This window comes from Ochlerotatus camptorhynchus, unplaced genomic scaffold (genome assembly GCF_037179485.1).
Source record: "Ochlerotatus camptorhynchus isolate MF236.1 unplaced genomic scaffold, CSIRO-AGI_Acam_v1.1 ptg000361l, whole genome shotgun sequence".
NCBI classification, from domain to species: domain Eukaryota; kingdom Metazoa; phylum Arthropoda; class Insecta; order Diptera; family Culicidae; genus Ochlerotatus; species Ochlerotatus camptorhynchus.
Genome location: NW_027040849.1, coordinates 1323176 through 1348319, shown reverse-complemented (window position 1 = coordinate 1348319; position 25144 = coordinate 1323176). Strand labels below are relative to the sequence as shown.

Sequence of the window (25144 nt, the reverse complement as noted above, 5' to 3'; positions counted from 1 at the left end):
AACGGGTTCCGATGGATTGAACTCACTGGCAACTGAAACTTTGATCGGCAAGTGATCACAACCGTGGGGATCTTGGATCACACTCCACGTGCAATCCAACGTTAATGAGTTAGAGCAAAGTGTGAGGTCTAATCTACTTCCATTCGAGGATGGGCCAGCCAAACGTGTTACTTCTCCATTATTAAGAATTGTCATATTGAAGCTGTCGCAGAGGTCATATATCAAAGTAGAACGGTTGTCATCATACTGAATCTCATGTAAAACCTAAGATACTTTTGAGAAGAATTTCTAGAAAATCCTGAATTGGATTCTAAGTGGATTCTAATGTAAGTTCATTGAAATTTCTGAGGATTATTCCATGATAATTCTGATGAGAGTTAAAAAGAGAGGGAATTTTTGGAGGAGAATTACACAGGGGTCTTGAGAAGAATTCCAAAGGGAATTTTGAGAATAGTGTGAAAGAAATTATGAGAGGAGAATTTCAAGAAATGTGTAGGAGCATTCCAAGGGAAAGGATACTTAGAGAAGATAAGATAATAAAGAGAGATAATAAATAATAATAATAAAGAATGATGAGGAGAATTTAAAAAAAATAGTCAAGAAAACTCTGAGGAGAGTTCCATGATAATTTTGAGTAATATTACGAGGTAATTCTATTTTTTTTTTCCTTGATTTGTTTTCCGTCGATCTTGTTTTCCGTGCTGAGCACCAATGCACACTGGGGACAAAATCGAAACAATGTGTTAAAATTCAATAACTTCGGTGCTCGCTGGAACAAGAGACTAAAAAATAGTCATTCTTATAGAAAAAAGTCTCAGAAATCGATTGAAGTAGGTTTCATCTTGGGCACGATAGGGTAAGTTGGGGTTTTTCACAGTTTTGCCCTAAAATCTCCTATTTTGCATGATTTGAATGCTGTATCTCAAGATACCGATGATATAGACGGATAATTTCTTCGGCAAAGTTGATCAGGAGGTCAAGGACTGTTGGATGATGGACAGAACAATTCGGAATTCCTCCGCCAGGTGGCACTAGTGAGCATTCGAAGTGAATATGTTTGCGCTGCTGTATCTCAAGATCCTGACTATTTAGACGGATGATTTCTTCGGCAAAGTTGATCAGGAGGTCAAGGATTGTTGGATGATGGACAGAACAATTCGGAATTCCTCCACTAGGTGGCGCTAGTGATCATTGAAAGTGAATATATTTGTGCTGCTGTATCTCAAGATCCTGACTATTCAGACGCATGATTTCTTCGGCAAAGTTGATCAGGAGGTCAAGGAATGTTGGATGGTGGACAGAACAATTCGGAATTCCTCCGCTAGGTGGCGCTAGTGATTATTGAAAGTGAATATATTTGTGCTGCTGTATCTCAAGATCCTGACTATTCAGACGCATGATTTCTTCGGCAAAGTTGATCAGGAGGTCAAGGAATGTTGGATGGTGGACAGAACAATTCGGAATTCCTCCACTAGGTTGCGCTAGTGAGCATTCGAAGTGAATATGTTTGCGCTGCTGTATATCAAGATCCTGACTATTTAGCCGGATGATTTCTTCGACAAAGTTGATCAGGAGGTCAAGGATTGTTGGATGATGGACAGAACAATTCGGAATTCCTCCACTAGGTGGCGCTAGTGATAATTGAAAGTGAATATATTTGTGCCGCTGTATCTCAAGATCCTGACTATTTAGCCGGATGATTTCTTCGGCAAAGTTGATCAGGAGGTCAAGGATTGTTGGAAGATGGACAAAACAATTCGGAATTCCTCCACTAGGTGGCGCTAGTGAGCATTCGAAGTGAATATGTTTGCGCTGCTGTATCTCAAGATCCTGACTATTTAGCCGGATGATTTCTTCGACAAAGTTGATCAGGAGGTCAAGGATTGTTGGATGATGGACAGAACAATTCGGAATTCCTCCACTAGGTGGCGCTAGTGATTATTGAAAGTGAATATATTTGTGCTGCTGTATCTCAGGATCCTGACTATTCAGACGCATGATTTCTTCGGCAAAGTTGATCAGGAGGTCAAGGAATGTTGGATGGTGGACAGAACAATTCGGAATTCCTCCGCTAGGTTGCGTTTGTGAGCATTCGAAGTGAATATGTTTGCGCTGCTGTATATCAAGATCCTGACTATTTAGCCGGATGATTTCTTCGACAAAGTTAATCAGGAGGTCAAGGATTGTTGGATGATGGACAGAACAATTCGGAATTCCTCCACTAGGTGGCGCTAGTGAGCATTCGAAGTGAATATGTTTGCGCTGCTGTATCTCAAGATCCTGACTATTTAGCCGGATGATTTCTTCGACAAAGTTGATCAGGAGGTCAAGGATTGTTGGATGATCGACAGAACAATTCGGAATTCCTCCACTAGGTGGCGCTAGTGATTATTGAAAGTGAATATATTTGTGCTGCTGTATCTCAAGATCCTGACTATTCAGACGCATGATTTCTTCGGCAAAGTTGATCAGGAGGTCAAGGACTGTTGGATGGTAGACAGAAAAATTCGGAATTCCTCCGCTAGGTTGCGCTAGTGAGCATTCGAAGTGAATATATTTGTGCTGCTGTATCTCAAGATCCTGACCGGATGATTTCTTCGACAAAGTTGATCAGGAGGTCAAGGATTGTTGGATGATGGACAGAACAATTCGGAATTCCTCCACTAGGTGGCGCTAGTGATAATTGAAAGTGAATATATTTGTGCCGCTGTATCTCAAGATCCTGACTATTTAGCCGGATGATTTCTTCGGCAAAGTTGATCAGGAGGTCAAGGAATGTTGGAAGATGGACAGAACAATTCGGAATTCCTCCACTAGGTGGCGCTAGTGAGCATTCGAAGTGAATATGTTTGCGCTGCTGTATCTCAAGATCCTGACTATTTAGACGGATGATTTCTTCGGCAAAGTTGATCAGGAGGTCAAGGACTGTTGGATGGTAGACAGAAAAATTCGGAATTCCTCCACTAGGTTGCGCTAGTGAGCATTCGAAGTGAATATGTTTGCGCTGCTGTATATCAAGATCCTGACTATTTAGCCGGATGATTTCTTCGACAAAGTTGATCAGGAGGTCAAGGATTGTTGGATGATGGACAGAACAATTCGGAATTCCTCCACTAGGTGGCGCTAGTGATAATTGAAAGTGAATATATTTGTGCCGCTGTATCTCAAGATCCTGACTATTTAGCCGGATGATTTCTTCGGCAAAGTTGATCAGGAGGTCAAGGATTGTTGGAAGATGGACAGAACAATTCGGAATTCCTCCACTAGGTGGCGCTAGTGAGCATTCGAAGTGAATATGTTTGCGCTGCTGTATCTCAAGATCCTGACTATTTAGACGGATGATTTCTTCGGCAAAGTTGATCAGGAGGTCAAGGACTGTTGGATGGTAGACAGAAAAATTCGGAATTCCTCCACTAGGTTGCGCTAGTGAGCATTCGAAGTGAATATGTTTGCGCTGCTGTATATCAAGATCCTGACTATTTAGCCGGATGATTTCTTCGACAAAGTTGATCAGGAGGTCAAGGATTGTTGGATGATGGACAGAACAATTCGGAATTCCTCCACTAGGTGGCGCTAGTGATTATTGAAAGTGAATATATTTGTGCCGCTGTATCTCAAGATCCTGACTATTTAGCCGAATGATTTCTTCAGTTATGGTTGATCATGTGCCACATCAAATGACGTGAGAATTTTCAAATAAGATCATTGGTAGTCATATTGAGTGTAAATAGGGTCAGACCATAGGTGAATAAATTGGGATTTTTCCGATTCATATAAGCAAGTTTGGTCTCTTAATATCCATTAAAATATAAACTACAGTAATGACCTGATTTTATCAGTCCCTTCACGCATTATTCTTTTAATGTTCAGTAATTCCCTATATCCATAATTCGAAATCTTTTCCATTAATCTTCTTGATCGATGTTTAGGATAAACTTTGGTGCAATAAAACCCTCGAAATAGCGCATGGGTTTCGTAGAATATTGGAAAATATATATCGGGTCATTATTGTATATATTATATCTTTACAAAAAATTCCACCGGCTGGAGCGGGAATCGAACCCTCACTCCATGGCACACGCAAAATAGCTGTTAGACGGGTGACGCCGCTAACCACTCAACCACGAAGACCACTTTGACCCGAAAATGTGAAATGTCGTCATGGAAACCCAATCGAAAAGAATTATTTGTTTACTCTTGTTTCTTGTGTGACAGTAGCTCAGTGTAGTGCAGTTCTTACGTGGTGTTAAGTGTGTTTCACTGAATTTCATTAAGCAAAATGCTGTCAAATAAAAATATCGTTGAGGAATATTTTGCGTCTGGTCGAGATAAAAACCTTTTACTTGACTTTGTGTCTAGGGCACTGTCGAAAGCACCTGCGGATGTTGCGCAAGGTGTTAAAAACTGGATTGGTCAATTTAATCGGCGATGGTCAAAAACCCACAGTAAGGATCGATTCTTTAAGAAGAATGCAGAATGGCTTGAAAGCATATTCGAGGTAAGAATCCCTGGGCGTGCTTAATTTTAGAAAGCAGCATAAATTATCGAAGAAACGTTTTAATACGATACCGTCGAACATTTAAAAAAAATAAACAGTTCGGAAAAATTGTACCTGTTGAGCAAAGTGCTAAATTTAAAAAAAAACAACGGATTCCAAACCAATTTAAATTGAACTTGAATGAAAATTAGTTAAAGCGTGGAAATGCGATAATGTAAAGCAAGACATACAACTGATAAAATCTGTTTTTGTTCTTGTTACTAAATAATCAATAGCATCAACCGCGATAAGAAGAAGATTTGTCTTTGATATTTGTATGAATATTTTAGAAAAATCCTAAACAAAAACTGCAGACTCTAAATTTTACGAAAATCAATCACATCATCATACATCATCAATTATTTTATCAGGTTGAAGACCAACCCTCAGGATCCAGGCCTTCGAAAAAACGCGGGTCCATTCAAGGAAACCCAAAGATCCCTCGTCACAATCATCTCCTATTTCACCTCCTTTTGCCACTCCGAATTTGGATACCAGTTCCAACAGTCAGCGAACACCGTCAACCCTAAAGCCTCGAGGTCGAAAGCGCAAGGAGTTTAGCCAGTTGACAAGATTTTCGAAATACAGACGCAGTATCGGACTTTTCAAAGAACAATGTCTTGATAACTTGCTGTATTCAGCCAAAATTGCTGCCATAAAGGCTGCTAATCCAGCAACTGCTCAAATCTTACAGCACTTGTTGAGCGGTGGTGAGGTTTGGGCAAAAGAGACCATCGAATCCGTTGACTCTGTTCGTGGAACATCTCTGTGTTTGGAGGAATCATCTTTGGCGATAAAATCAAAACTTGGGTTAAGTAAAACCAAATATGGAGAGCTGGCTCGATTCACTAAGAAGCATCTAGGTATGACAGTTTAATTAACGTATATATATAAAAGAAATACTTAGTAGAACATTTTTTTGTTTAAAATAGGTCAAGTTTCTAAATCTTTGATCAATTTTAGAGATGTGCATTGTTATTAGTCCCTTCATATTGTCCCATTTAGGTATTGCAATTTTGCAGCCCTGGAAAAAAGTAGCTGAATTTAGAAAAACCATAATTCCACCGTTCTCAACTCCAAACCGAGAAAAAGGATACTTATCATCAAGCGTTTTAATCCGTGATATGGTTATATGTGATTTGACACGGATTCTACAACTGGATGATGTAGCAGACAGGATTTCAAAGTTAAACCAGAAAGTGTTGACTTGTAAATTGCATGTCACGGCTGGTCCGGACTCTGCTACAGGTTTTACGCACTACAACCAGACTGGCTTTTTAAAAGAGGATGATTCTCTTCTCTCCGAGCATTTTATGAGCCTGTTGTTAGTATCCGAAAGAGGAGAGGATATTTGGCGGAACCCGAATCCCCAGTCAGATTCGTTCTGCAGAATACGCTCTATGAATTGGACTAAAGAGACCAACTCGCTTACCAAGTCCATGTTTGAGCAGTTTTTTGCAGAGGTTGATTCCTTGAATCTGGATCCGGTGGAAGTAATTTCCGGTGATTTACGTGTGTGCGTTTATATTTCGGCAATGTATACAATGATAGATGGGAAAGCGGCCAATGCAATTGTAGGGAATCAGGATACACATGTATGTCCGCTTTGTGTTCCGAATGCTGATCCCCATATTGGTCCATCGTTTTTTCATTCACGTCTCAACGCCGTTGAATGGTTGATCAAAAATGCAGCGAAAAAATCCGTTCCTGACCACCCGGCATACACGAATCCCCTAGTTAAAAAGAAAGCCCGTGAAATACCTGATGAACTAGAACGTGAGTATGGCATGAACATCAACCGTCCTAAGATTGGTGGGTCCGGAAGCTGCAATAACGGCAATATGGCCCATCGTTTATTGGCAGAACCCGGAAAATTTGCAAAAATCATCGGCGTACACAAGGACCTGGTGGAAAATCTGCGGCTCATCAGTTGCCTGGCGCTTTCTTCTAGAGTATTGGATCCTACCAAAGTTATGGAGTTGTATAACACTCTTGAAAAGCAGATTTTCAATGAATTCCCATACCTAATGAAATTGCCGCCATCCATACATAAGTACATGCATCTAGCAAATTTCATTGAAAAATTGGTAAGCTTAGATTTAATAGTATATCGAATCACAATCATAAATGTTTTGTTTTCTTTTCCTGCAATTGAAACATCCAGCCTTATACCATGAACTTTGTTGACGAGCAGTCCAGTGAACGTTGCCATAAGGTTTATAAATTCATTCGGCCACATCTAGCTCGGAAAACGTCTCCGGAAGAAAATTTGACCGACATGATGACCGAAGCTTTGACTAGGTCTGACCCAAAGCTTGCCTGTTTTTTTAACCAGAGCAGACAATCGAGAAGTACTGATGCCAGGTTCGAAGAGAGGCTGGACGAATACACCTTGAAACAAGATGACAGCGATGAAAACCATGGAAAAGCGGATGACTCCGGTGAACTCATCGAAGAGAGTGACGAAGAAGATGATGACCCCGGTGAACTTAACGAGGAGAGCGATGAAGAAGACATTTGAATGTTCCGTTGGATAAGTACCACAGATGTGTCCCTGTGGCTCACACACGCACGCACACACACACACACACACACACACACACACACACACACACACACACACACACACACACACACACACACACACACACACACACACACACACACACACACACACACACACACACACACACACACACACACACACACACACACATTAATTAATTAATTTAGCTTTATTTAGGAGGCTTTCAGCCTTAGGCTGGTTCGCCTCCATCACATACACACACACACACACACACACACACACACACACACATACATACACACACACACACACACACACACACACACACACACACACACACACACACACACACACACACATACACACACAAACACACACACACAATGAAGAATACATGAACATATAGTAGCACAAACATATTCATTTCAAATGGTCACTAGCGCCATCTAGCGAGAGAATTCCGGATTGTACCTTGACTTCCTTATCAACTTTGCCGTAGAAATCATCCGTATAAAAAGTCAGGAACTTGAGATACAGCAGCACAAACATATTCACTTCAAATGCTCACTAGCGTCACCTAGCGGGGAATTCCGAATTGTTCTGTCCATCATCCAACAATCCTTGACCCCCTGATCAACTTTGCCCAAGAAATCATCCGTCTAAATAGTCAGGATCTTGAGATACAGCAGTACAAACATATTCACTTCAAATGCTCACTAGCGTCACCTAGTGGAGGAATTCCGAATTGTTCTGCCCATCATCCAACAGTCCTCGACCTCGTGATCAACTTTGCCGAATAAATTATCAGTCTAAATAGTTAGGATCTTGAGATACAGCAGCACAAATATATTCACTTTCAATAATCACTAGCGCCACCTAGTGGAGGAATTTCGAATTGTTCTGTCCATCATCCAACAATCCTTGACCCCCTGATCAACTTTATCGAAGAAATCATCCGTCTAAATAGTCAGGATCTTGAGATACAGCAGCACAAATATATTCGCTTTCAATAATCACTAGCACCACCTAGTGGAGGAATTCCGAATTGTTCTGTCCATCATCCAATAATCCTTGACCTCCTGATCAACTTTGCCGAAGAAATCATCCGTCTAAATAGTCAGGATCTTGAGATACAGCAGCGCAAACATATTCACTTCGAATGCTCACTAGTGCCGCCTAGTGGAGGAATTCCGAATTGTTCTGTCCATCATCCAACAGTCCTTGACCTCCTGATCAACTTTGCCGAAGAAATCATCCGTCTAAATAGTCAGGATCTTGAGATACAGCAGCGCAAACATATTCACTTCGAATGCTCACTAGCGCCACCTATTGGAGGAATTCCGAATTGTTCTGTCCATCATCCAACAATCCTTGACCTCCTGATCTTCTTTGCCCAAGAAATCATCCGTCTAAATAGTCAGGATCTTGAGATACAGCAGCGCAAACATATTCACTTCGAATGCTCACTAGTGCCACCTGGCGGAGGAATTCCGAATTGTTCTGTCCATCATCCAACAGTCCTTGACCTCCTGATCAACTTTGCCGAAGAAATTATCCGTCTATATCATCGGTATCTTGAGATACAGCATTCAAATCATGCAAAATATGAGATTTTAGGGCAAAACTGTGAAAAACCCCAACTTACCCTATCGTGCCCAAGATGAAACCTATTTCAATCGATTCCTGAGGCTTTTTTCTATAAGAATGACTATTTTTTAGTCTCTTGTTCCAGCGAGCACCGAAGTTATTGAATTTTAACACATTGTTTCGATTTTGTCCCCAGTGTGCAATGCTACCAACGCCAGGAAGGCAGCTCCCACACCTGGACCCTACCTATCGACTCATCAACTCATGAACCGGGGACCAACGGCTGGCTTTACTTCCCTGGGCGTGATCAGAGATGTTATGCCTCAGAACATCCCGGTGGCGCCGACTGGGATTGAATCCAGGCCTGCTGGGGTGAGAGGTAATCACGCTTACCACTACACCACCGGCGCCGCTGAGGTAATTCTGATATAATACAATCTAAGGATATATTAAAGGTTTCTCTGAAGGGTATATTAATGAAAATCTGACGCATATTATAAAAAAATATAATGGAACAATTGAGTTATTGAGGTAATTTCTTGCTATTGAGGCAACTACAGTTCAAAAAGAAAATAAGAGTGATTCCGAAGAGTTTTCGAGACAAAATTCCTGAAGTGGCTTGAAGAGAATTCTTAAGATATTATGGAAAAAATTGAAAGAATTATCAGAGGGAGTCGCCAGCCAGAGGAATTCTGATATGAAATCTAATGAAATTTGGGCTCTAAATTGATTGAAAATTTGGGATGCTCCCAACGAAATTTTTACTAAAATTCCAAAGAAATCCGATGAAGAGTTCAAAAGTTGCTCATACTTAAATAATTTCGCTAGATGCACGCGAAATGCAACATTGCGAAACGGAACCCAGAATAAAAACCATAACGGCAAATAAGGCTACCATAAACATTAATTTCTGATGTTGATAGGGTTACTAAAAGTGCAAATTAAAAATGAACCCCATTGATATGCAATTCCCAACATTTGCTGACACAAAAAAGTTTGTTTGTTTTACCGTTTGCTATCATTTGAAGGGTGAGCCCCCAATTTTGCCGACAAAGTACAATTTTGGGCCACCCTGGTATTCATAGAGACAAGCGAGTCGAGGTAGGTTTGACAGTTATTTTTTTTTACAGAAATCCTCGAGTAAGTGGGGACAAGTTCGAGTTAATGCAAGCTGTGTTACCTCTTAACCGCCGAGAACTTAGAGGAATTCCAACTGCGATGGCAGTTTTGGATTCGCCAACGGAGAATTTTCCTCAGCTGTTTGACATGGTGGCTCTCATGCGCGAAGCCAAAAATAAAATCTTTCTTCCGCTGGAAGTCAAGTGAAGTTTTCAGGACTTTCAACGCTGAACAACAACGTCTCTACGAGCAATTACGACTCGTATATGATGGCTATTACCAGAATCCCTCCATGCTGGTGACCATCAAGCGCGTAAAAGCACAAATCTAGATAGAGCTGGAATTAGGGCGTAACAGCTTTTGTAAACAATGACTTCTCTCGTTGATTTCTAGCAACTCAAGGCACGCCTACACCAACCAACATATCCATCGGGTAGGGGAAGTCTTCCCCTATTCGATGGTAATATAGATTTGCCAGGGATAGTCATGCCTTTCGAGAAATTATCGAGAGAAGCCATTGTTTACAAAAGCTGTTACGCCCTAATTCCAGCTCTATCTAGAAATGCTCACTTTGCAGCCGTAGTTTGCGCAAAACTTTATCCGCATCAACGAGGCGTTTATAGCCGACGAGAACATATCCAGTTTCCAGTTGGGTGATAGACGGCGTAAAAAAAACAACTCTCGATGAACATTTCAAATGGTCCTATCTGCATTAATCGATTCTCTTCATCGACTTTCTCTTTCGTCAATAACTCAGCTGCAAAACCTTTCCCTGTTGTATTTGACATTTTGGACGCTAGATAAGAACCTTCTTTATCAAAATATGTGGTAGAATTAGCGCGAAATCTGTTTGCATAGCAGTGGTTATGAAAAGAGAAAGTCGATTAAGAGAATCGATCAAAGCAGATAGGACCATTTGAAATGTTCATCGAGAAATGTTCGAAACTGAGAGAGCCGTATCCGAGAACGACGAAGCCAACGCAGCTCTAAAGCTGGGTTTAGACTAGGCAAGTCACTTGATCAACTCAGTTGAATTCAATTGGCTTCAAAAGTTGAGCCTGGTTCAACTTTTTTCAATTCAAGCGAGTTGATTAAGTCAGTTGATAGGCATGGTTTACACATTCAATTCGCGTTCAAGTCAGTTGAATTCAACTGACATGATCAATTGACTTGCCATATTTGAACCCAGCTTTATGACAGAGATCAGCATTGACGAGTTGAAAAACTCCATCCGAACGTCGCAAAAACGTAAATCACCAGGAATCGATGGTTTGCCGGTAGAGTTCTACATAGGAGCTGAATGAAAGGTGACACAGAAGGAAGAAGTGTTAGTTTGTTTACTAAAATGAATTATGCCCATTTTGTTATGGCAAGTTTTGCTATAAGAAATGCTCCTCGTGTTTATTAGGGAAATTCACATCAAAGGTTGATTTATTGAGTAGGAAATCAGTTTGGCACGGCATTTATGACCAGCATACACCTTCCGGTCGTATGAAACAGGTCGAAAACTGTCCAAATCCGACCATAAAATTTTTTGTTTTGAATTTCTATATGGCCAAATTGTGAACTTTTCGTGAACATTAACGGCAAAGAACTCACCAACACTGGGAGACAGTGAGCTCCTGCCCACAGTTTTTATGACCGAAAGGTGTATGCTGGTCACAAATGCCGTGCCAAACTGATTTTCTACGCAATTAATCAATCTTTGATGTTTTTTTTTTTTTTTAATTCTTTAGTTAAGAGATTTTTAGCCTTAGGCTAGTTCATCTCTAGCAATCTTTGATGTGAATTTCGCTAATAAACACGAGAAGCATTTATTATAGCAAACTTGCCATAACACCATGGGCATGGTTCATTTTAGTAAACAAACTAACACTTCTTCCGACTGTGTCACCTCTCTTACTCGCCTAGGATGGAGCGTATGTGCGCTGGTGACCTTTGCGTTGCGTATGCTGATGACATCCCGGTGATTGCCACGTCAAAGCACACGATCGAGCGTATTTATTTGCTGATTGGTAGTTTCGAGATCGTATCCAGGGCAAAGCTAAATCGGATGAAAACAGTGGCGATCGATGTCGCTTTCATCAATGGAGATCCACTGACGACACCAGGGCTGCAGACAAAGGAGAATGTCAAGGTACTGGGCGCTATTTTCACCAACTCAGTGCGGCTGATGGTAAAACTAAACTGGGACGCTTTATTATCCATGATCTCACAACTCATATGGTTGCATAACATGCGTTCCCTTTCCCTGCAGCAGAAAGTGCTACTGCTGAACATCTTCATCACAGCGAAGGTGTTATTTCACCGCAATATGCTCACACGGCGAAGCTAACATCAACGATGGGGACTTTCCTTTTTCGTGGGCTACCCGCACGAGTCCCAATGCAGCAGTTGGCGCGCAGCAGAGAGCAGGGTGGATTGAAACTGCAACTGCCAGTGATCAATTGCAAAGCGCTTCTAGTCAATCGTCACCTGCAGGAAATCGTTTCCCTTCCCTATAATCAGTCCCTTTTCGCCCATAATATTCCTCCCCTTGCCGATCTTCCTTGCCTAAAACTACTCTCACAGCAAATTCCCTTATTTCCACACCATATCCAACAAAACCCCTCCAGCGATCAAATCCATCGTTTCTACTTGGAACAAACTGAGCTACCCAGAGTGGAACGAAACCATCCAGACATCAATTGGAAAAAATATCTGGATGAACACATCATCGATAAGGCTATCGTCGAGCTAGCGTTCTGATCTCTACCTGCTAGTGAACGAGAAGGCGGAGCACCGTAGACTGATGAACGTCATCGGCCGTGCAAACGACCCAAATTGTCAGCACTGTGCGGTAGCGAGATTGTTTTATGACAGGTGGGCAGGAGCTCACGGTCTCCCAGTGTTGGTGAGTTCTTTGCCGTTATGATCACGAAAAGTTCACTATTTTGCCATGCAGAAATTCAAAACAAAAAAATTGTATGGGCGGATTTGGACAGTTTTTGACCTGTTTAATACGAACGGAAGGTGTATGCTGGTCACAAATGCCGTGCCAAACTGATTTCCTACGCAACTAATCAATCTTTGATATGAATTTCGCTAATAAACTAGTGGTGGGCAAAACAGCTCATCTGGCTGAGCGGATAAGACCCGTCCAGCTCACTAATGAGAGCCGATTATTTCGAACAGCTCTTTAGCTCACATAGTAATTAAAACAATTCAAAATTGAAAAAGTGGTTTTCGTGACCCTAAACCAATAAGCTTAAAACTTCATAAAATCGTAAAGGTAGTCTAATCCAATAAACCCGTAGCTTACAACATGGTTCTTCTTTTCAATTGAAAACGCCACTAACGCGACCGCGTAAACCAAAATGCGCGCAAAATGTGCCAACAACATATCATTAAGAGCAAAAATAATGTGCGAGAGAGCTACAACTATATCACACGCGATGATATTTTTGTAACGCTTTTCTCATGCTATGCAATTCAGTCTACATACAGATTTTATTGCTGAACTATCGCGACACTTTTCAATAAGATCAATCTGCATTGATAAAATCTCTTCATCGACTCTCTCTTTCGTTAATAACTTGGCTACATATTAGGGTTAATTTTTCCCATAGTTCGAAAAAGAAAGTATTACTAAGCGTCTTGCACGATAAGAACAGCTGAACATGTTTTTGAAAGTGACGCGAGAATTGCTCTCACTATTCTCGGCTTCAGCTTCAAATCATCAACTCGGATCAAAAGCTGAATCGTAAAGAATCAAGAGCAAAAAGATCCGAAGAACTGGACGGGTCCGAGAGCTGAACGGGTCCGAGAGCCGAACGGGTCCGAGAGCCGAACGGGTCCGAGAGCTGGATGGGTCGGAGAGCTGTCATCCTAAACAGCTTCCAGTGAATCATCCGGGTTGATGATTTGGATCTGGAGCTGAGCTGTGAGGTGGAGAGCTGCATTTCACTTTTCGGTTATTTGCTTTTGTGCGAATCTTCCGCTCCCATAGATATTGGGGTATTTCCCCAAAATTTCACGCGGCGTATGCCTGACGAAAGGAACGGCCGCGCTTCAAGCAAAGGCCGCGGTTGGGCAGCCTGTCAAAATTTTGTAAACAAACATTGAACTTTTGCGCCTGATGAGAGTTAATATTTATCCATCGAGCACTTTGATTCAAAATTTACATCCTTTAATAATAAATATTTTTAATTTGTCACGTAAAATGCCCCACGAAGATATTTTGCACCGTGTACATAATAATCATGCAAGTGTTAATACAGTTTATCATTGCCTCTACGCGTTTTATTTTCTCGAACCGTGCTTCTCTGGCAAAAATATTTAGTAAATCAAAATCCATCATATGCCAATGAATACGCACGTACGAGCGCGACGGAGTCTTCTCAAGAAAGCACCGAACACAAGTTTATCGACGTTTTGGAACCATGCAACGACAATGGCTGCTGGATTTGTATTACAAGGAACCTGTGATCTTCATAGATGAAGCACGAGATCGCTTCCAAAAGCATTTCAAAATCTTTATCAGCGCTGCTTCCGTCATTCGGATTTTGAAAACTGCTGGACTGACATGGAAGAAGGTTGAAAGACGGGCCATTCAAATTCGGAAGGTGGATATTCTCAGGTATAAAACTAATTAATCACTATAAAACTATTTTGATGACAATTTCGATATAAATATTTCATATTAGGTCGTATGAATAAAAGCGTTTACTTTACTTTACCCGTAAGAAAAGCACGGGAAAGTAAAGTAAACTCTTTTTATTCATACGGCCCATTATCAAGTATGCTGACGAGCTAGAAGTTTTCAAGTGGGAGCTTTACCAAATTGTTTTCATCGACGAGGTTTCATTCGATTCTCGTGACATGCTGCGGAACTACGGATATGGAGTTAAAGGAAAAAAGGTCATCTATCGCGGTGGATTTAACAGGCGCCCACGGGAATCCTACTTATGCTTTCTAGGACAAACAGGGCTGCTGGAATCGTATAGAACAGAAGGTACTTTTACTCATCAAAAGTTTTTCGAGTGCATCCGGAAGTTTGAAATTCAAAGTGGAAAAGCAGAAACGTATCCAGGGCACGATTCTGTATGGATAATGGATGGTGCTAGAATACATTGTGATAAAAATATCATAATATATATTCGATCCCTGGGCATTCTACCCATCTTCTTGTCTGCATATTGCCCGATGTTCAATCCAATCGAGGTGATCTTTGGAATCTGCAAAAAGCACCTGAAGAGAAACTACGTCGAAAACAGTAAACAGTTGTTCCGCTTTATCACACAACACTTGAACACTGGGGGCGAGATTGTCTACGATGTTTTGAACAACCACCAGACCTTCACGCACACATGCTGATCGGCTTCCTTCAGAGATAGGAAGGGACGAAAACATACCAACCCAGTCTGAAGATGAGCTGGAGATGCGTGAATCCAGTTGGCCCACTGAATCCATCCAGAATCGTGGCTTCTCAAGTGGGAGTTTTGCTCTTTCAAATGTTGGACCAACTCATCGAGGTTTACGTTGCTTGGTGCTCCAGCTCTGTCTGTTTCACTTGGTTGAAAAAGGCATTTGTTGACTTCTTCCCAGATAGCCACAGAACTGACGGATTGGGAGTAGGCGAATGCAAACACATTGATAGTTTTCTCACCGACAAAGTTTTCTCTCTCCAGTTTAGCATGATTTTTCCCTCTCCTAGCTGGTCCAATTTAATCATGGTCTTTCTTTTTGCGTCCCGTAGGTAGACGAAGTTATTGATATTGCGAATATCTGGATCTTCTTTCGCAGACCACGAAACTTTGATCCCGTCAACTTCATTCACATCAATTTCCCGGCAGAGATGTGGTTTGACGAAGCTCCATATGCACTCAAAGACATCTGACAGACTGTCTCCGGATACTTTTTCGGGAACGTTTGTTTTTTCGTTGATGCATACACCTTTTTTTGCCTCGTATACTTCTTCACGAAATAATTGGCCAGAAAGTAGAATCGTTTTTGCTCTACTGCTTCCTCAGCTAAATCTCCTGCCTCTCGTATTGAATCAACACTTGCGAATTCACTGATTCAAAAATGGGTTTATCGTATAGTTGACAAGTGTTGAGCAGTCTGGAGCATCCGACTTGTTTGAAAGTTCGTCTTCGGCAAATGGGTCCTCATCCTGGCCAGCATTATACAGCGGGTCCTCGATTAGGTATTCCACTTCTTGGTTTATTTCTTCATCTGAATCCTCGTCTCGCTGGTCCATTGCTAACGTCCTGTCTAACGTATAAAACTGTGAATTAAATACGGTAGTTATCTGATATGTGACAGAAAGCAATATTTATTAATATCTTACCGTTAATCCCAGCCTCAACGAGATAATTTTCCTCAAAAACATTCGAAACCGAGATCGAATCAGATTTCCTTTTACATTTTTGACAACTGTTTGTTTTGGTTCTCAGCATCGAAGCAAGGGTTGCCAGTGGCTCTGAAATATTTTATATTTACTTAATAAATTGTACTGGTGACAAAAAACAATCCGGCAACCTTGATGCGGTGCTTGGTTTCAAAGCTGTGTTCTTTGGTGCGGTGAACAAGTTTCAGAGAATGACCCAATAATTATGAGAGGATAGGTGAGGGCACATATGCTGGAGTAATAACATCAGCAATAAGAGCCGGATACATATTAGGATTGGATAATACCAGTAGAAATTCAACATCATGTAACACATGTACATATGTCTCTCTCTCCCATACAACCGCTTGGAAGTTCGCTTTTACCGTTGATGCTATCGATCAATAGGCACATATTGTATTACGCGCGCATCTTGGTTTACGCGGAGGCTGTTAAATGCGTAAGTGGAGTAATAAGTCCTTTTTTTAAAAATTCCGCTGTAAGTGACGGACTGAATGGTTTAGACTTGTGATATAGTGAGCTGGTGAGCTGCGGTTCCTAATAAAATTAACCGCGGTCATCCGCTCACTTAAGTGGATCGGGTCTTAAGAACAGCTCGGGAGCGGATCGCCCATCTCTATAATAAACACGAGGAGTATTTCGTATAGCAAAACATGCCATAAAAAAAAATGGGCATAGTTCATTTTAGTAAACAAACTAACACTTCTTCCTTGTGTGTAACCTTTGTATTAAGCGCCTAGGTGCTGTAGTAATCGAGACTTTGCAACATAAGTTTTGTGAGTGCCCTCGAGTTGCTGCAGCTTGGGCACACATCCAGCGAAAATTGACGACGACGCTCGGCGGCTGGCAGAGGCTGAGCTTCGACGATCTTGTACGGCCAATACAGCGATGAGAAATTATATTTTAAAAACGTTCATAAAGTACATCAACTTTGTTAATGTGAATATTAATAGCCATTTCCGCTGCAAAGTTTGCAACATTTGAAAAAAAAAAAAAAAGGAAAATTTCAGCAACTACAACAACAACGTTAACGTATGAAAAATAAGCTCATGAGCAATTATTGGCAAGCAACAAATTACATGGTCTGTCCAGAGTTTTAATCAATATAGACACATGGAACATCGACTAATCGTAAGCAACAGAATGCGAATATCTTGCCATCATTAACCCATCACTTCTTATCAGAGAAGACAGTCATACAACGTTCTCCTCCACACAAACGCCAATTTCAGCACACGATGGCCCGATAAGTAAGCGTATCTCAGTCAGCACGTCTCGCATAATAGTCGTAGGTAATAGTCATGGCGTAATTGCCTTGCCAGTCTGTAAGTACCATCAATCATTGCACCACGCAATGAACACCGTCACGTTCGAACCCGTCCTGCCGGATGGAATCCCAGATGCTCGTGAATTTATTCTGCAGTATTTCTACCCTTTCGAACCGATGAACCGGGCCTACATCAACGGGAAGGAACCGGCCCAGGAAGACGTAGAATTTACTGTTGCCTATCTGAAGCAAGGCTTAGGAATCAGAGCAGTTGACGGTAGTGGACGAATTATTGGGCTTTCGCTGGAATACATTGGAGAGGAGAGTGATGTACATGCCATGCTGGACGAGGCCAAGGAGCAGAAGTGGGCCGATGTGCTGCAATTTTTGGCATACGTGCAGCAGGAGGCAAACGTTCCGGAAAAGTACGAAGCACCTTATGAGATTCAGATGGTAGCGGTTCATCCGGATTACCAGGGCAGATCGATTGCCAGGGAGCTAGTGAAGAGACAAATCGAGTTGGCCAAACGGCGAGGATTCGTCGCGGTGTACGTAGATTGCTCCAGTGTATTTACGGCAAAAATTATGAAAAAGCTGGGCTTTGAGTGCATTCATAAGATTGCACTTGCCGACTATCGAAACAAAGAGGGCTTGCAGATCTTTCAACCAGACAACGAGATCCACACCGAGATGCAATCATTTTTCAAAACAATATAATTGGTTCTGCTGGCAGTGCATCGATGCATCTGGTACCATGTAAAGCATTTATGCCCAGATAATTACAGGTACAGCTGCTGCTCGGTAAATTGAACAGAAAGAAAATACACTCGTTATCGAATGTATAGATAATGTTTTTTTTTATTGCCTATTTCTTGATGTGAACCAGGTCTGCATCGGTGATGACATATAAATAGCGCTCCTCATCGGTCGATGTTTTTAAATCCGAGTACGCATGGAAGAGTCCACCTGTTGCAATGATTCACTGGAGTTCAGTGTCGCGGAGCCGAAAGATTACGATTCTGCGTTGGATTTCGCTATCAAGTACTACTACAAAGATGAACCGATGAACAATTCATACATCGGGGGCAGTAGCCCAGCGGACGACGATGTCGAGTTCTCCGTTTCATTCCTGCTCCAAGGGATGGCAGTGAAAGCAGTGGATCGCCATAGTGAAAATCGACTGGTTGGACTATCTATCGCTAATCCCATCTACTCAGGATACGTGGATGACTTGCTGGAAGCGGCTGAGCAAGCTAAAACTCAAAAATGGCGCGACAGTTTGAAGCTGTTGGCTCATTTACAGCAATCGGTAAACGTTCTTCAAAGATTTAACGTTGAAAAATGCTACGACATCGAAATTGTGGCTGTTCATCCGGACTATCGTGGACGGTCCATTGGAGCAAGGTTATTCCAAGGGCAGTTCGATCAAGCCAAGCAGCTAGGATATTCACTGGTAAGTGCGGACTGTTCAAGCTTCTACTCGGCACAGATTGCGGAACGAGTCGGAATGGAACGAATCGGAAGACTTGCCTATTCGGATTACAGGGATGGAAACGGAGTTCAGCTGTTTCAGCCAAAAGAGCCACACTTGGAAATACAAACCTTTGCCAAATTGTTGCATTAGGATTCACTGAAAGTCGACAACAAACTAAGCTGAAATCCCTAGAATTTCCTACTCACAATTAATATAAATTTCAACGACAACATCTTTACTTAACGTTTCGAATGGCACGTCATTTTTTTAACGAAATTCCATCACGTTCTCTAGTATACCGTCTTTAAAACTCTAAAAGGCAGCTCAAATTGTTGCTTCAGTGAAATTCGTCATAAACATCCCGGCTGACGTGACGACGAAAACTCTTTTGGCAGTTCCACACTGCCAAAGAATTCCCATCAATTACAGCGACGGGATTCCGTGCCACTTTTTTTTTTTTTTGCCTCGGCTGCTGAAACGTAACACAGCCTACACACGCTCTGGAATGCCAGGGAAAGATTTTCCCTGACCTCCGGAAAATTGCAACCTCGTTCGTCCTTCTGCCCTGGAGTCATCGTTGGCTGTTTACGGAGCAAAACAAAAATGAAGAATCAGCCATTAGGAAAAACAATCGAGGCATTTTTCATCACAAATCCTTCGTCTTTTAGTTAAGCTGTGCACCGAGGTTGTTATGTTTTGGAGGGAGAGAGAGAGACAGAGAGAGGCAAATCGTAAGATAAATATGACAAGAACGTGCTGTTGTTTGAACTTGGAATTTACGCTGATTTGGTTCTATTTTAAGATTGAAGTAGGTTTTTAGGGAGGAAATCTGCGACACAAATATACTCATTTCACATAAAATAATTTTTTTTATTGGAATTATGAAATCATTGGCTGATAGGGTCATATTTTATGGTATGTGTTTGACACCTAATACCTGTAAATTCAGCTTCGTTTTTCACTCACTCATTCAGCGATCATATAGCTGATTGTCACTCTCAGAAATCGAAATGGAAGGTGTCATGTGTCAAATACATACCTTACAATCTCTTCTTGTAACATACAAGTGATTTTATGCTAAATGAGCATTGGTCCTTGGTGCGAACTTTTTGAATCACGCCTATTTTTGCAGCAAGCTTACTTACAAAACCAAGACTGTTCAAATAGATTCGTAAAACCACTCATTTAACATGGATAAGCGCTATCAAAGATTGCTTTTTTCTCCAGTCAATCCTTTCAGTCACATTGCCTCCCATCTCTAAAATTATCGAAGGAACATATTTACTCTCAAGATTGCATCGCACAACCCTTCGGTCTACGGTATTTCGATGCATAAATCACCCTAAAACCTAACCAGATCTACTTTCCATCGGATAACTGACTTGAAAGGATTTCTGAAATCTGCGCTCTTCAGCAGTGTGATTGTAATACTTTCAACAGGATTACTCCTAGAGGAAACGGCGAACATCAAGCCAACAAGTCAAGTACCCCTCAACAACATGGGAAGCATGCCCCGGCAACATATCGAGCGAAAAGTGAAAGCTGAAGGATGGAAAACTGCAATCTTCCTGAAAAGAGATTTTCATTAAATTTTGCTTTGAGAGTTCGTTCTCAAGTTTGCGAAATCTTTTTTTCGTGTGTCTCTCAGTTTATGGTAGTAGGTAGTGTGAGGAAGCAGAATGGCAGACGGCGGCTGTGTGTATCTCGATAAATCACAAGAAATCCTGCGCCAGGCTCACTCTCGCCCTCCTGGCGAAAGGCGGGGTGGGTTTTAGGGCAAAATGCGGAACACGAAGAAAACGCAAAGGCTTATAGGCTGCCGTCTCCTACAGAGCATCATAAGTGTAATTGCAATCACTCGCAGAGACGGGGAAAGAATTCGTGTGGATAAGGATGCACTCATAGAGTAGATATCCGGATGAGATGAAAAGATCAGGGACCAGCATTCTGTTGATGGATTTTTGCGATGCATTTGCACTGCACTTCTCCGAAGGAATCGGAGTTATGCCCCCCAACTGATGCATGGATATCTTAGAATGTAGCTCATAAGACATACCAATATTTTATTATTGCTTATTTTAAGGAAAATGCTATGTTAAACATTATTGGACCGGATTAACTGACATGCTCAAACCGTGATAAGAGAGGGCAATAGCCTGAATGATCATACATCGTGTGCCATTTTGATTGGAGTCATTTTGGGAACTGGTTGAAATAACTAAGATGGCGACAAGCCCCAAGTTCCAATCGAGACATGTTAGACACATTCTAGCGTAACGGGACACTATGAGGAGCCGACTTTCATTAACATTTTAAGCCCGTTATCAGAAATAAGCTTTATGGCCAAGTGATAAAGCAGGTTTTAAATTATGCCTACTAAGGCCGTTTGCAATACTGATGTATTTTATATGTATTTTTTTTATTAATTTATTTGACAAGGCTCAACCGAATTAACTTTACAGAACCGAAGATTCTTGTTCATTATACAATACATCTTGAAACTATAGTCAAAAGGTAGAACACAATAAACATTTTTTCTTCCGCTATCCAATAAGCCTCCTCTACCAGAACGGGAGCCGCTTCCAGTGCTTTACTTGTATGGCAGATTCGCCAACGAGGGTCAGAGCACTTCCATTGTAGCAATAATGGACGCAAAACGTGGTCAGCACTCACACATTCATCACGAAACGGTTGCTTTGCAAAGTCGACGATGCATCGACTGAAAAAACTGCTGATGAAGAACAATAAGGAGGACCACACAATGGTTGCTGCCGAGTGACGAAAAAATTTCAAATACATGTTTGCTGCTGGATGTACCTATGCTTGCCATGTGTGATTGTGAAAAACTTGGGAGCTGAAAAATGAAATATAAAAAAAACTTTAATAAAGAATAAATAAATTCTCGAGGATGAAACAAACTGGATAAACCACTGTTTTTTGCAACTTTGAAAATCTCATAGTTTTTAAATGATTTGAAATTTATTTTTACTTACCTGTTAGTAGCTCATTGTTCAAATTCAATAAAATTGAAATAAAACCGTTATTTTAAAATTTCATACTATTTTATCTGTCAAAGAACACCTCATGATGTAAAGAAGGAATCAACTCCAAAAGAAAAATATTTGTAAGTATTTCCAAAGAATTTTTCATAACTCAACTCCAAGAGAAAAATAATTTGTGATTATTTCAATTGAATTTTTTAAACTATTTTATTTTTGTAAGAACTACTCATCATATAAAGATCTAAGAGAGAAGCGATTTGCGATCATCGCAATGGAGTTTTTCAAAGTTTATCTGTCAAAGAACAGCTAATGCTCTAAGAAAGGAGTCAACTCCAAGAGACACATTATTTGTGAGTGTTTCAATTGTATTTTTCATAAAAAAAATATATCTATCAAAGAACAACAGGGAAAAAATGTGATTATTTTAAATGAATTTTTAATGTGTTTATTTTATTTTTCAAAGAACTGCTCATCATATCAAGAAGGAGTCAACTTAAAGAGAAAATTAATTTGTAAATATTTCAATTGAATTTTTCCTAATGAGTAGGCTGCGCGTGAGAATGAACATGACGTTCGTTTTTTTCCTCGGAGTTTTTTATGCTTATTTGATTATTAATCCGTTTTACATTTTCGAAGATGGACAAGAACGTGATTATCCATTTCAAAAGAAATCAGACGTATGCAGAACTGCATTCCATCCCCCGAAGGGATACTGGCTGTACGTCATGCTGTTGTATTGGCTGCGATTTGGCGCTGACATACGTTTTCGAAAACGAAGAGGAACCTTTATTGGAACCAAGATATTCCATTGTTCGTCGTATTCGCGTCAAGGAATTGCAAGTTGCTGGACCTGATACTTGGCTACCTACACTCGGATCTAGCAATCGACTACAATCGACTATCTTTTATCAAAAGCCGGAGGTTCACTACATTTGCACACTTCAAACAAGTTCTACATAGAACGGGACTAGTTTATGTTCATCCCCATTAAGCAAACCGTAAACAATAGCAACAATAGTACGAATGTTTCCTCTGGATTCATTTGGACTAACTTGGTGAGATCGTATCTGATTTTATCTATTTAAACATATACATGATTCTCTTAAATTTGACTAATTCTTCCCATCCCATTTTTGTGTCTTTGAAATCATCTTTGAACGCCAAATGGATTGTCTGTACATTTTTGAGCATGTGGTGGAACATTACTGTAAATTAGAGAGGGTCTAGTATAAGAGAGGAGCGGATTCGAAACAAAATGCTTTGGCAACCTATGTCTAGGTGGTTTCTAGCAACACTGCCAATGCAATCCAGATAGGCACTGCTTGATTGGCTCTGGCTTTGACAGTTCATTTGGCTCAATACCAGGCAGTCCGCTCCACTCTTATACTAGACCCTATCTACTGTAAATCATATATCCTGGGTTGGGGGCAGCCTAAGGGAATCAAAGGATTTGTTGACTGGACGAGGGTTCGTGGATTTGCCAGGCCCTTGTCACGTGATAACACATGGCCATCTGGTTGTTTTGTCTTCCAAAGGTCTTCAATGAAGCGGATTCACCCTGCTGTAACAAACCATCAGGCAGAACTTTACAACCGGTTAAGTGTCTACAGACATTGGTAATCCTTGAACTGATGGTGGGTCCATTCACATCACATCACATTACATTTCATATGAATTTTTCCTAAAAAAATTGTCACGAAACAGCTGTAAATAAGGAGTCAAATCCAACATAGATGTTACTTTTGAGAATTTTATGATTTAATTTTCAAAAGCTTTTATCTGTCAAAGAACAGCTCAAGATACAAACAAGGAGTCAAATCCAAGAGCAACATAATTTATGAGAATTGTATGATAGATTTTGCAAGAGCATTTAACCATTATAGAACAACTTAAAAAGCCCGATTCAAAGTAAATTTGGACGCATTCAAGTGATCATAACTCAAGAATTAAACAACATACACGGTAGATCAAAAGGTCAAGCAAAAGGGTATTTATTCAGCTTTCAAACGATATATAACAAGTTATTACATTTCACCGTTTCGAACGAACTGTCGCACTTTACTTGTGATCGATGCCATCATGATCTGTACAGTCGCTGGTGACACTGTAGCGGCGAACTTATTCCACTTTAAATGCATTTGTTGTGCATTTGTCACTTCTTTACCGCATTCTCGAAGTTTTCGCTTGACAATTGCCCAATATTTTTCGATCGGTCTGAACTCAGGGCAATTCGGAGGAGTAATCTCTCTGGCGACGAAATTAACATTGTTTGCAGCATACCATTCTAGTACCTCTTTAGAGTAATGGCAGCTGGCTAGATCTGGCCAAAACATTACTTTGGTCTTGTGTTGCCGAATGAAGGGTAAAATCCGCTTTTTCAGACACTCTTTAATGTGAACCTTCGACGACATTGTGTGAGATGTGATGATGGTTTTAAGGCTACAACTGCAGATTCCTTGCCAAATCATTAGTTTCCGAGCAAACTTATCAGCAAAATTAAATTTATACCTGGAAGGGACATCCCCACGACCAGTTGCCAGGTAAAATTTTCGTCCGGGGATTTGTTTATAATCCATTTTGACATGTTTCGTCATCCATTAAAATACAGCCATCAAATTTCGTCAAAACTCGTTCGTATAGTAATCGTGCTCGCTTTTTGGCCACTAAATTTTGTTTCAGGGAGCGATTCGGATGTTTACTGGCACAAAAAGACTTATATCCTTCTCTTGAAAGGATGTTACGCACGGTGGAAAAGTTGGAATCGAATTTCTTTGCCAAATCACGTATGGAGACACCTGGGTTGCTTTTCACGTACTGCAACACCTTTCTCCTCAGCTCTTTGTCCCTAGTGCCACTTTTATGATAGATGCGCTGTGCTCTATCCACACTCAGAGTATCCTTGTAACGTTTGATTACAAGACTCACCGTTGACTTTGGGAATTTTAACTCTTTTGCTATTTTTGAGGCAGACCACGAAGGGTTCTCTAGATGTTTGTGCACAATTAACTTTCTTTTCTCAAGTTCCATGATCCGTAATTTGGGGATTCGTCGATCAATCGAGAAAAACTTTTCACTAATTTCTTCGTCAATGAAACATCAACAAATGCCTGTCAAACGTTTTTTGTTCCAACCATCAGGGGCGCGGTGGTGTATTAAACCGTGCATCCAGATTTACTTTGAATCGAGCTTTAGTATAAATAATGAGTAAACTCAAAGCAAGAATTGATTTGTACATTTCCA

General features: G+C 40.8%; 3 protein-coding genes and 2 pseudogenes across 3 annotated transcripts; 4 read left to right on the top strand and 1 right to left on the bottom strand.

The window, feature by feature from the left end:
• The first annotated feature begins 5384 nt into the window (after positions 1–5384).
• LOC135709565 (uncharacterized) lies at positions 5385–7058 on the top strand. Its single transcript, XM_065231957.1, has 2 exons — positions 5385–6624; positions 6702–7058. The coding sequence occupies exons 1-2, from the start codon at positions 5503–5505 to the stop codon at positions 7056–7058; spliced, it is 1479 nt and encodes a 492-aa protein (XP_065088029.1). The 5' UTR covers positions 5385–5502.
• A 6913-nt stretch (positions 7059–13971) lies between these two features.
• LOC135709564 (uncharacterized) lies at positions 13972–15026 on the top strand (annotated as a pseudogene).
• A 3-nt stretch (positions 15027–15029) lies between these two features.
• LOC135709563 (uncharacterized) lies at positions 15030–16011 on the bottom strand (annotated as a pseudogene).
• Positions 16012–17472: 1461 nt separating this feature from the next.
• On the top strand, positions 17473–18276 carry LOC135709621 (arylalkylamine N-acetyltransferase-like 2). Its single transcript, XM_065232007.1, has one exon. The coding sequence runs from the start codon at positions 17516–17518 to the stop codon at positions 18143–18145; it is 630 nt and encodes a 209-aa protein (XP_065088079.1). The 5' UTR covers positions 17473–17515; the 3' UTR covers positions 18146–18276.
• Position 18277: 1 nt separating this feature from the next.
• Positions 18278–19052, top strand: LOC135709620 (arylalkylamine N-acetyltransferase 1-like). Its single transcript, XM_065232006.1, has one exon. It carries the CDS (start codon positions 18381–18383, stop codon positions 19050–19052), a length of 672 nt encoding a protein of 223 aa, XP_065088078.1. The 5' UTR covers positions 18278–18380.
• The last annotated feature ends 6092 nt before the right edge of the window (positions 19053–25144 follow it).

What these genes read in the sequence shown, in the direction of transcription:
- LOC135709565 (XM_065231957.1), top strand. Translation starts at nt 5,503, where the DNA reads ATGTGCATTGTTATTAGTCCCTTCATATTGTCCCATTTAGGTATTGCA. An exon ending in CAAATTTCATTGAAAAATTG is followed by an intron (nt 6,625 to 6,701) that starts GTAAGCTTAGAT and finishes TGAAACATCCAG; the next exon opens with CCTTATACCATGAACTTTGT.
- LOC135709621 (XM_065232007.1), top strand. Translation starts at nt 17,516, where the DNA reads ATGAACACCGTCACGTTCGAACCCGTCCTGCCGGATGGAATCCCAGAT.
- LOC135709620 (XM_065232006.1), top strand. Translation starts at nt 18,381, where the DNA reads ATGGAAGAGTCCACCTGTTGCAATGATTCACTGGAGTTCAGTGTCGCG.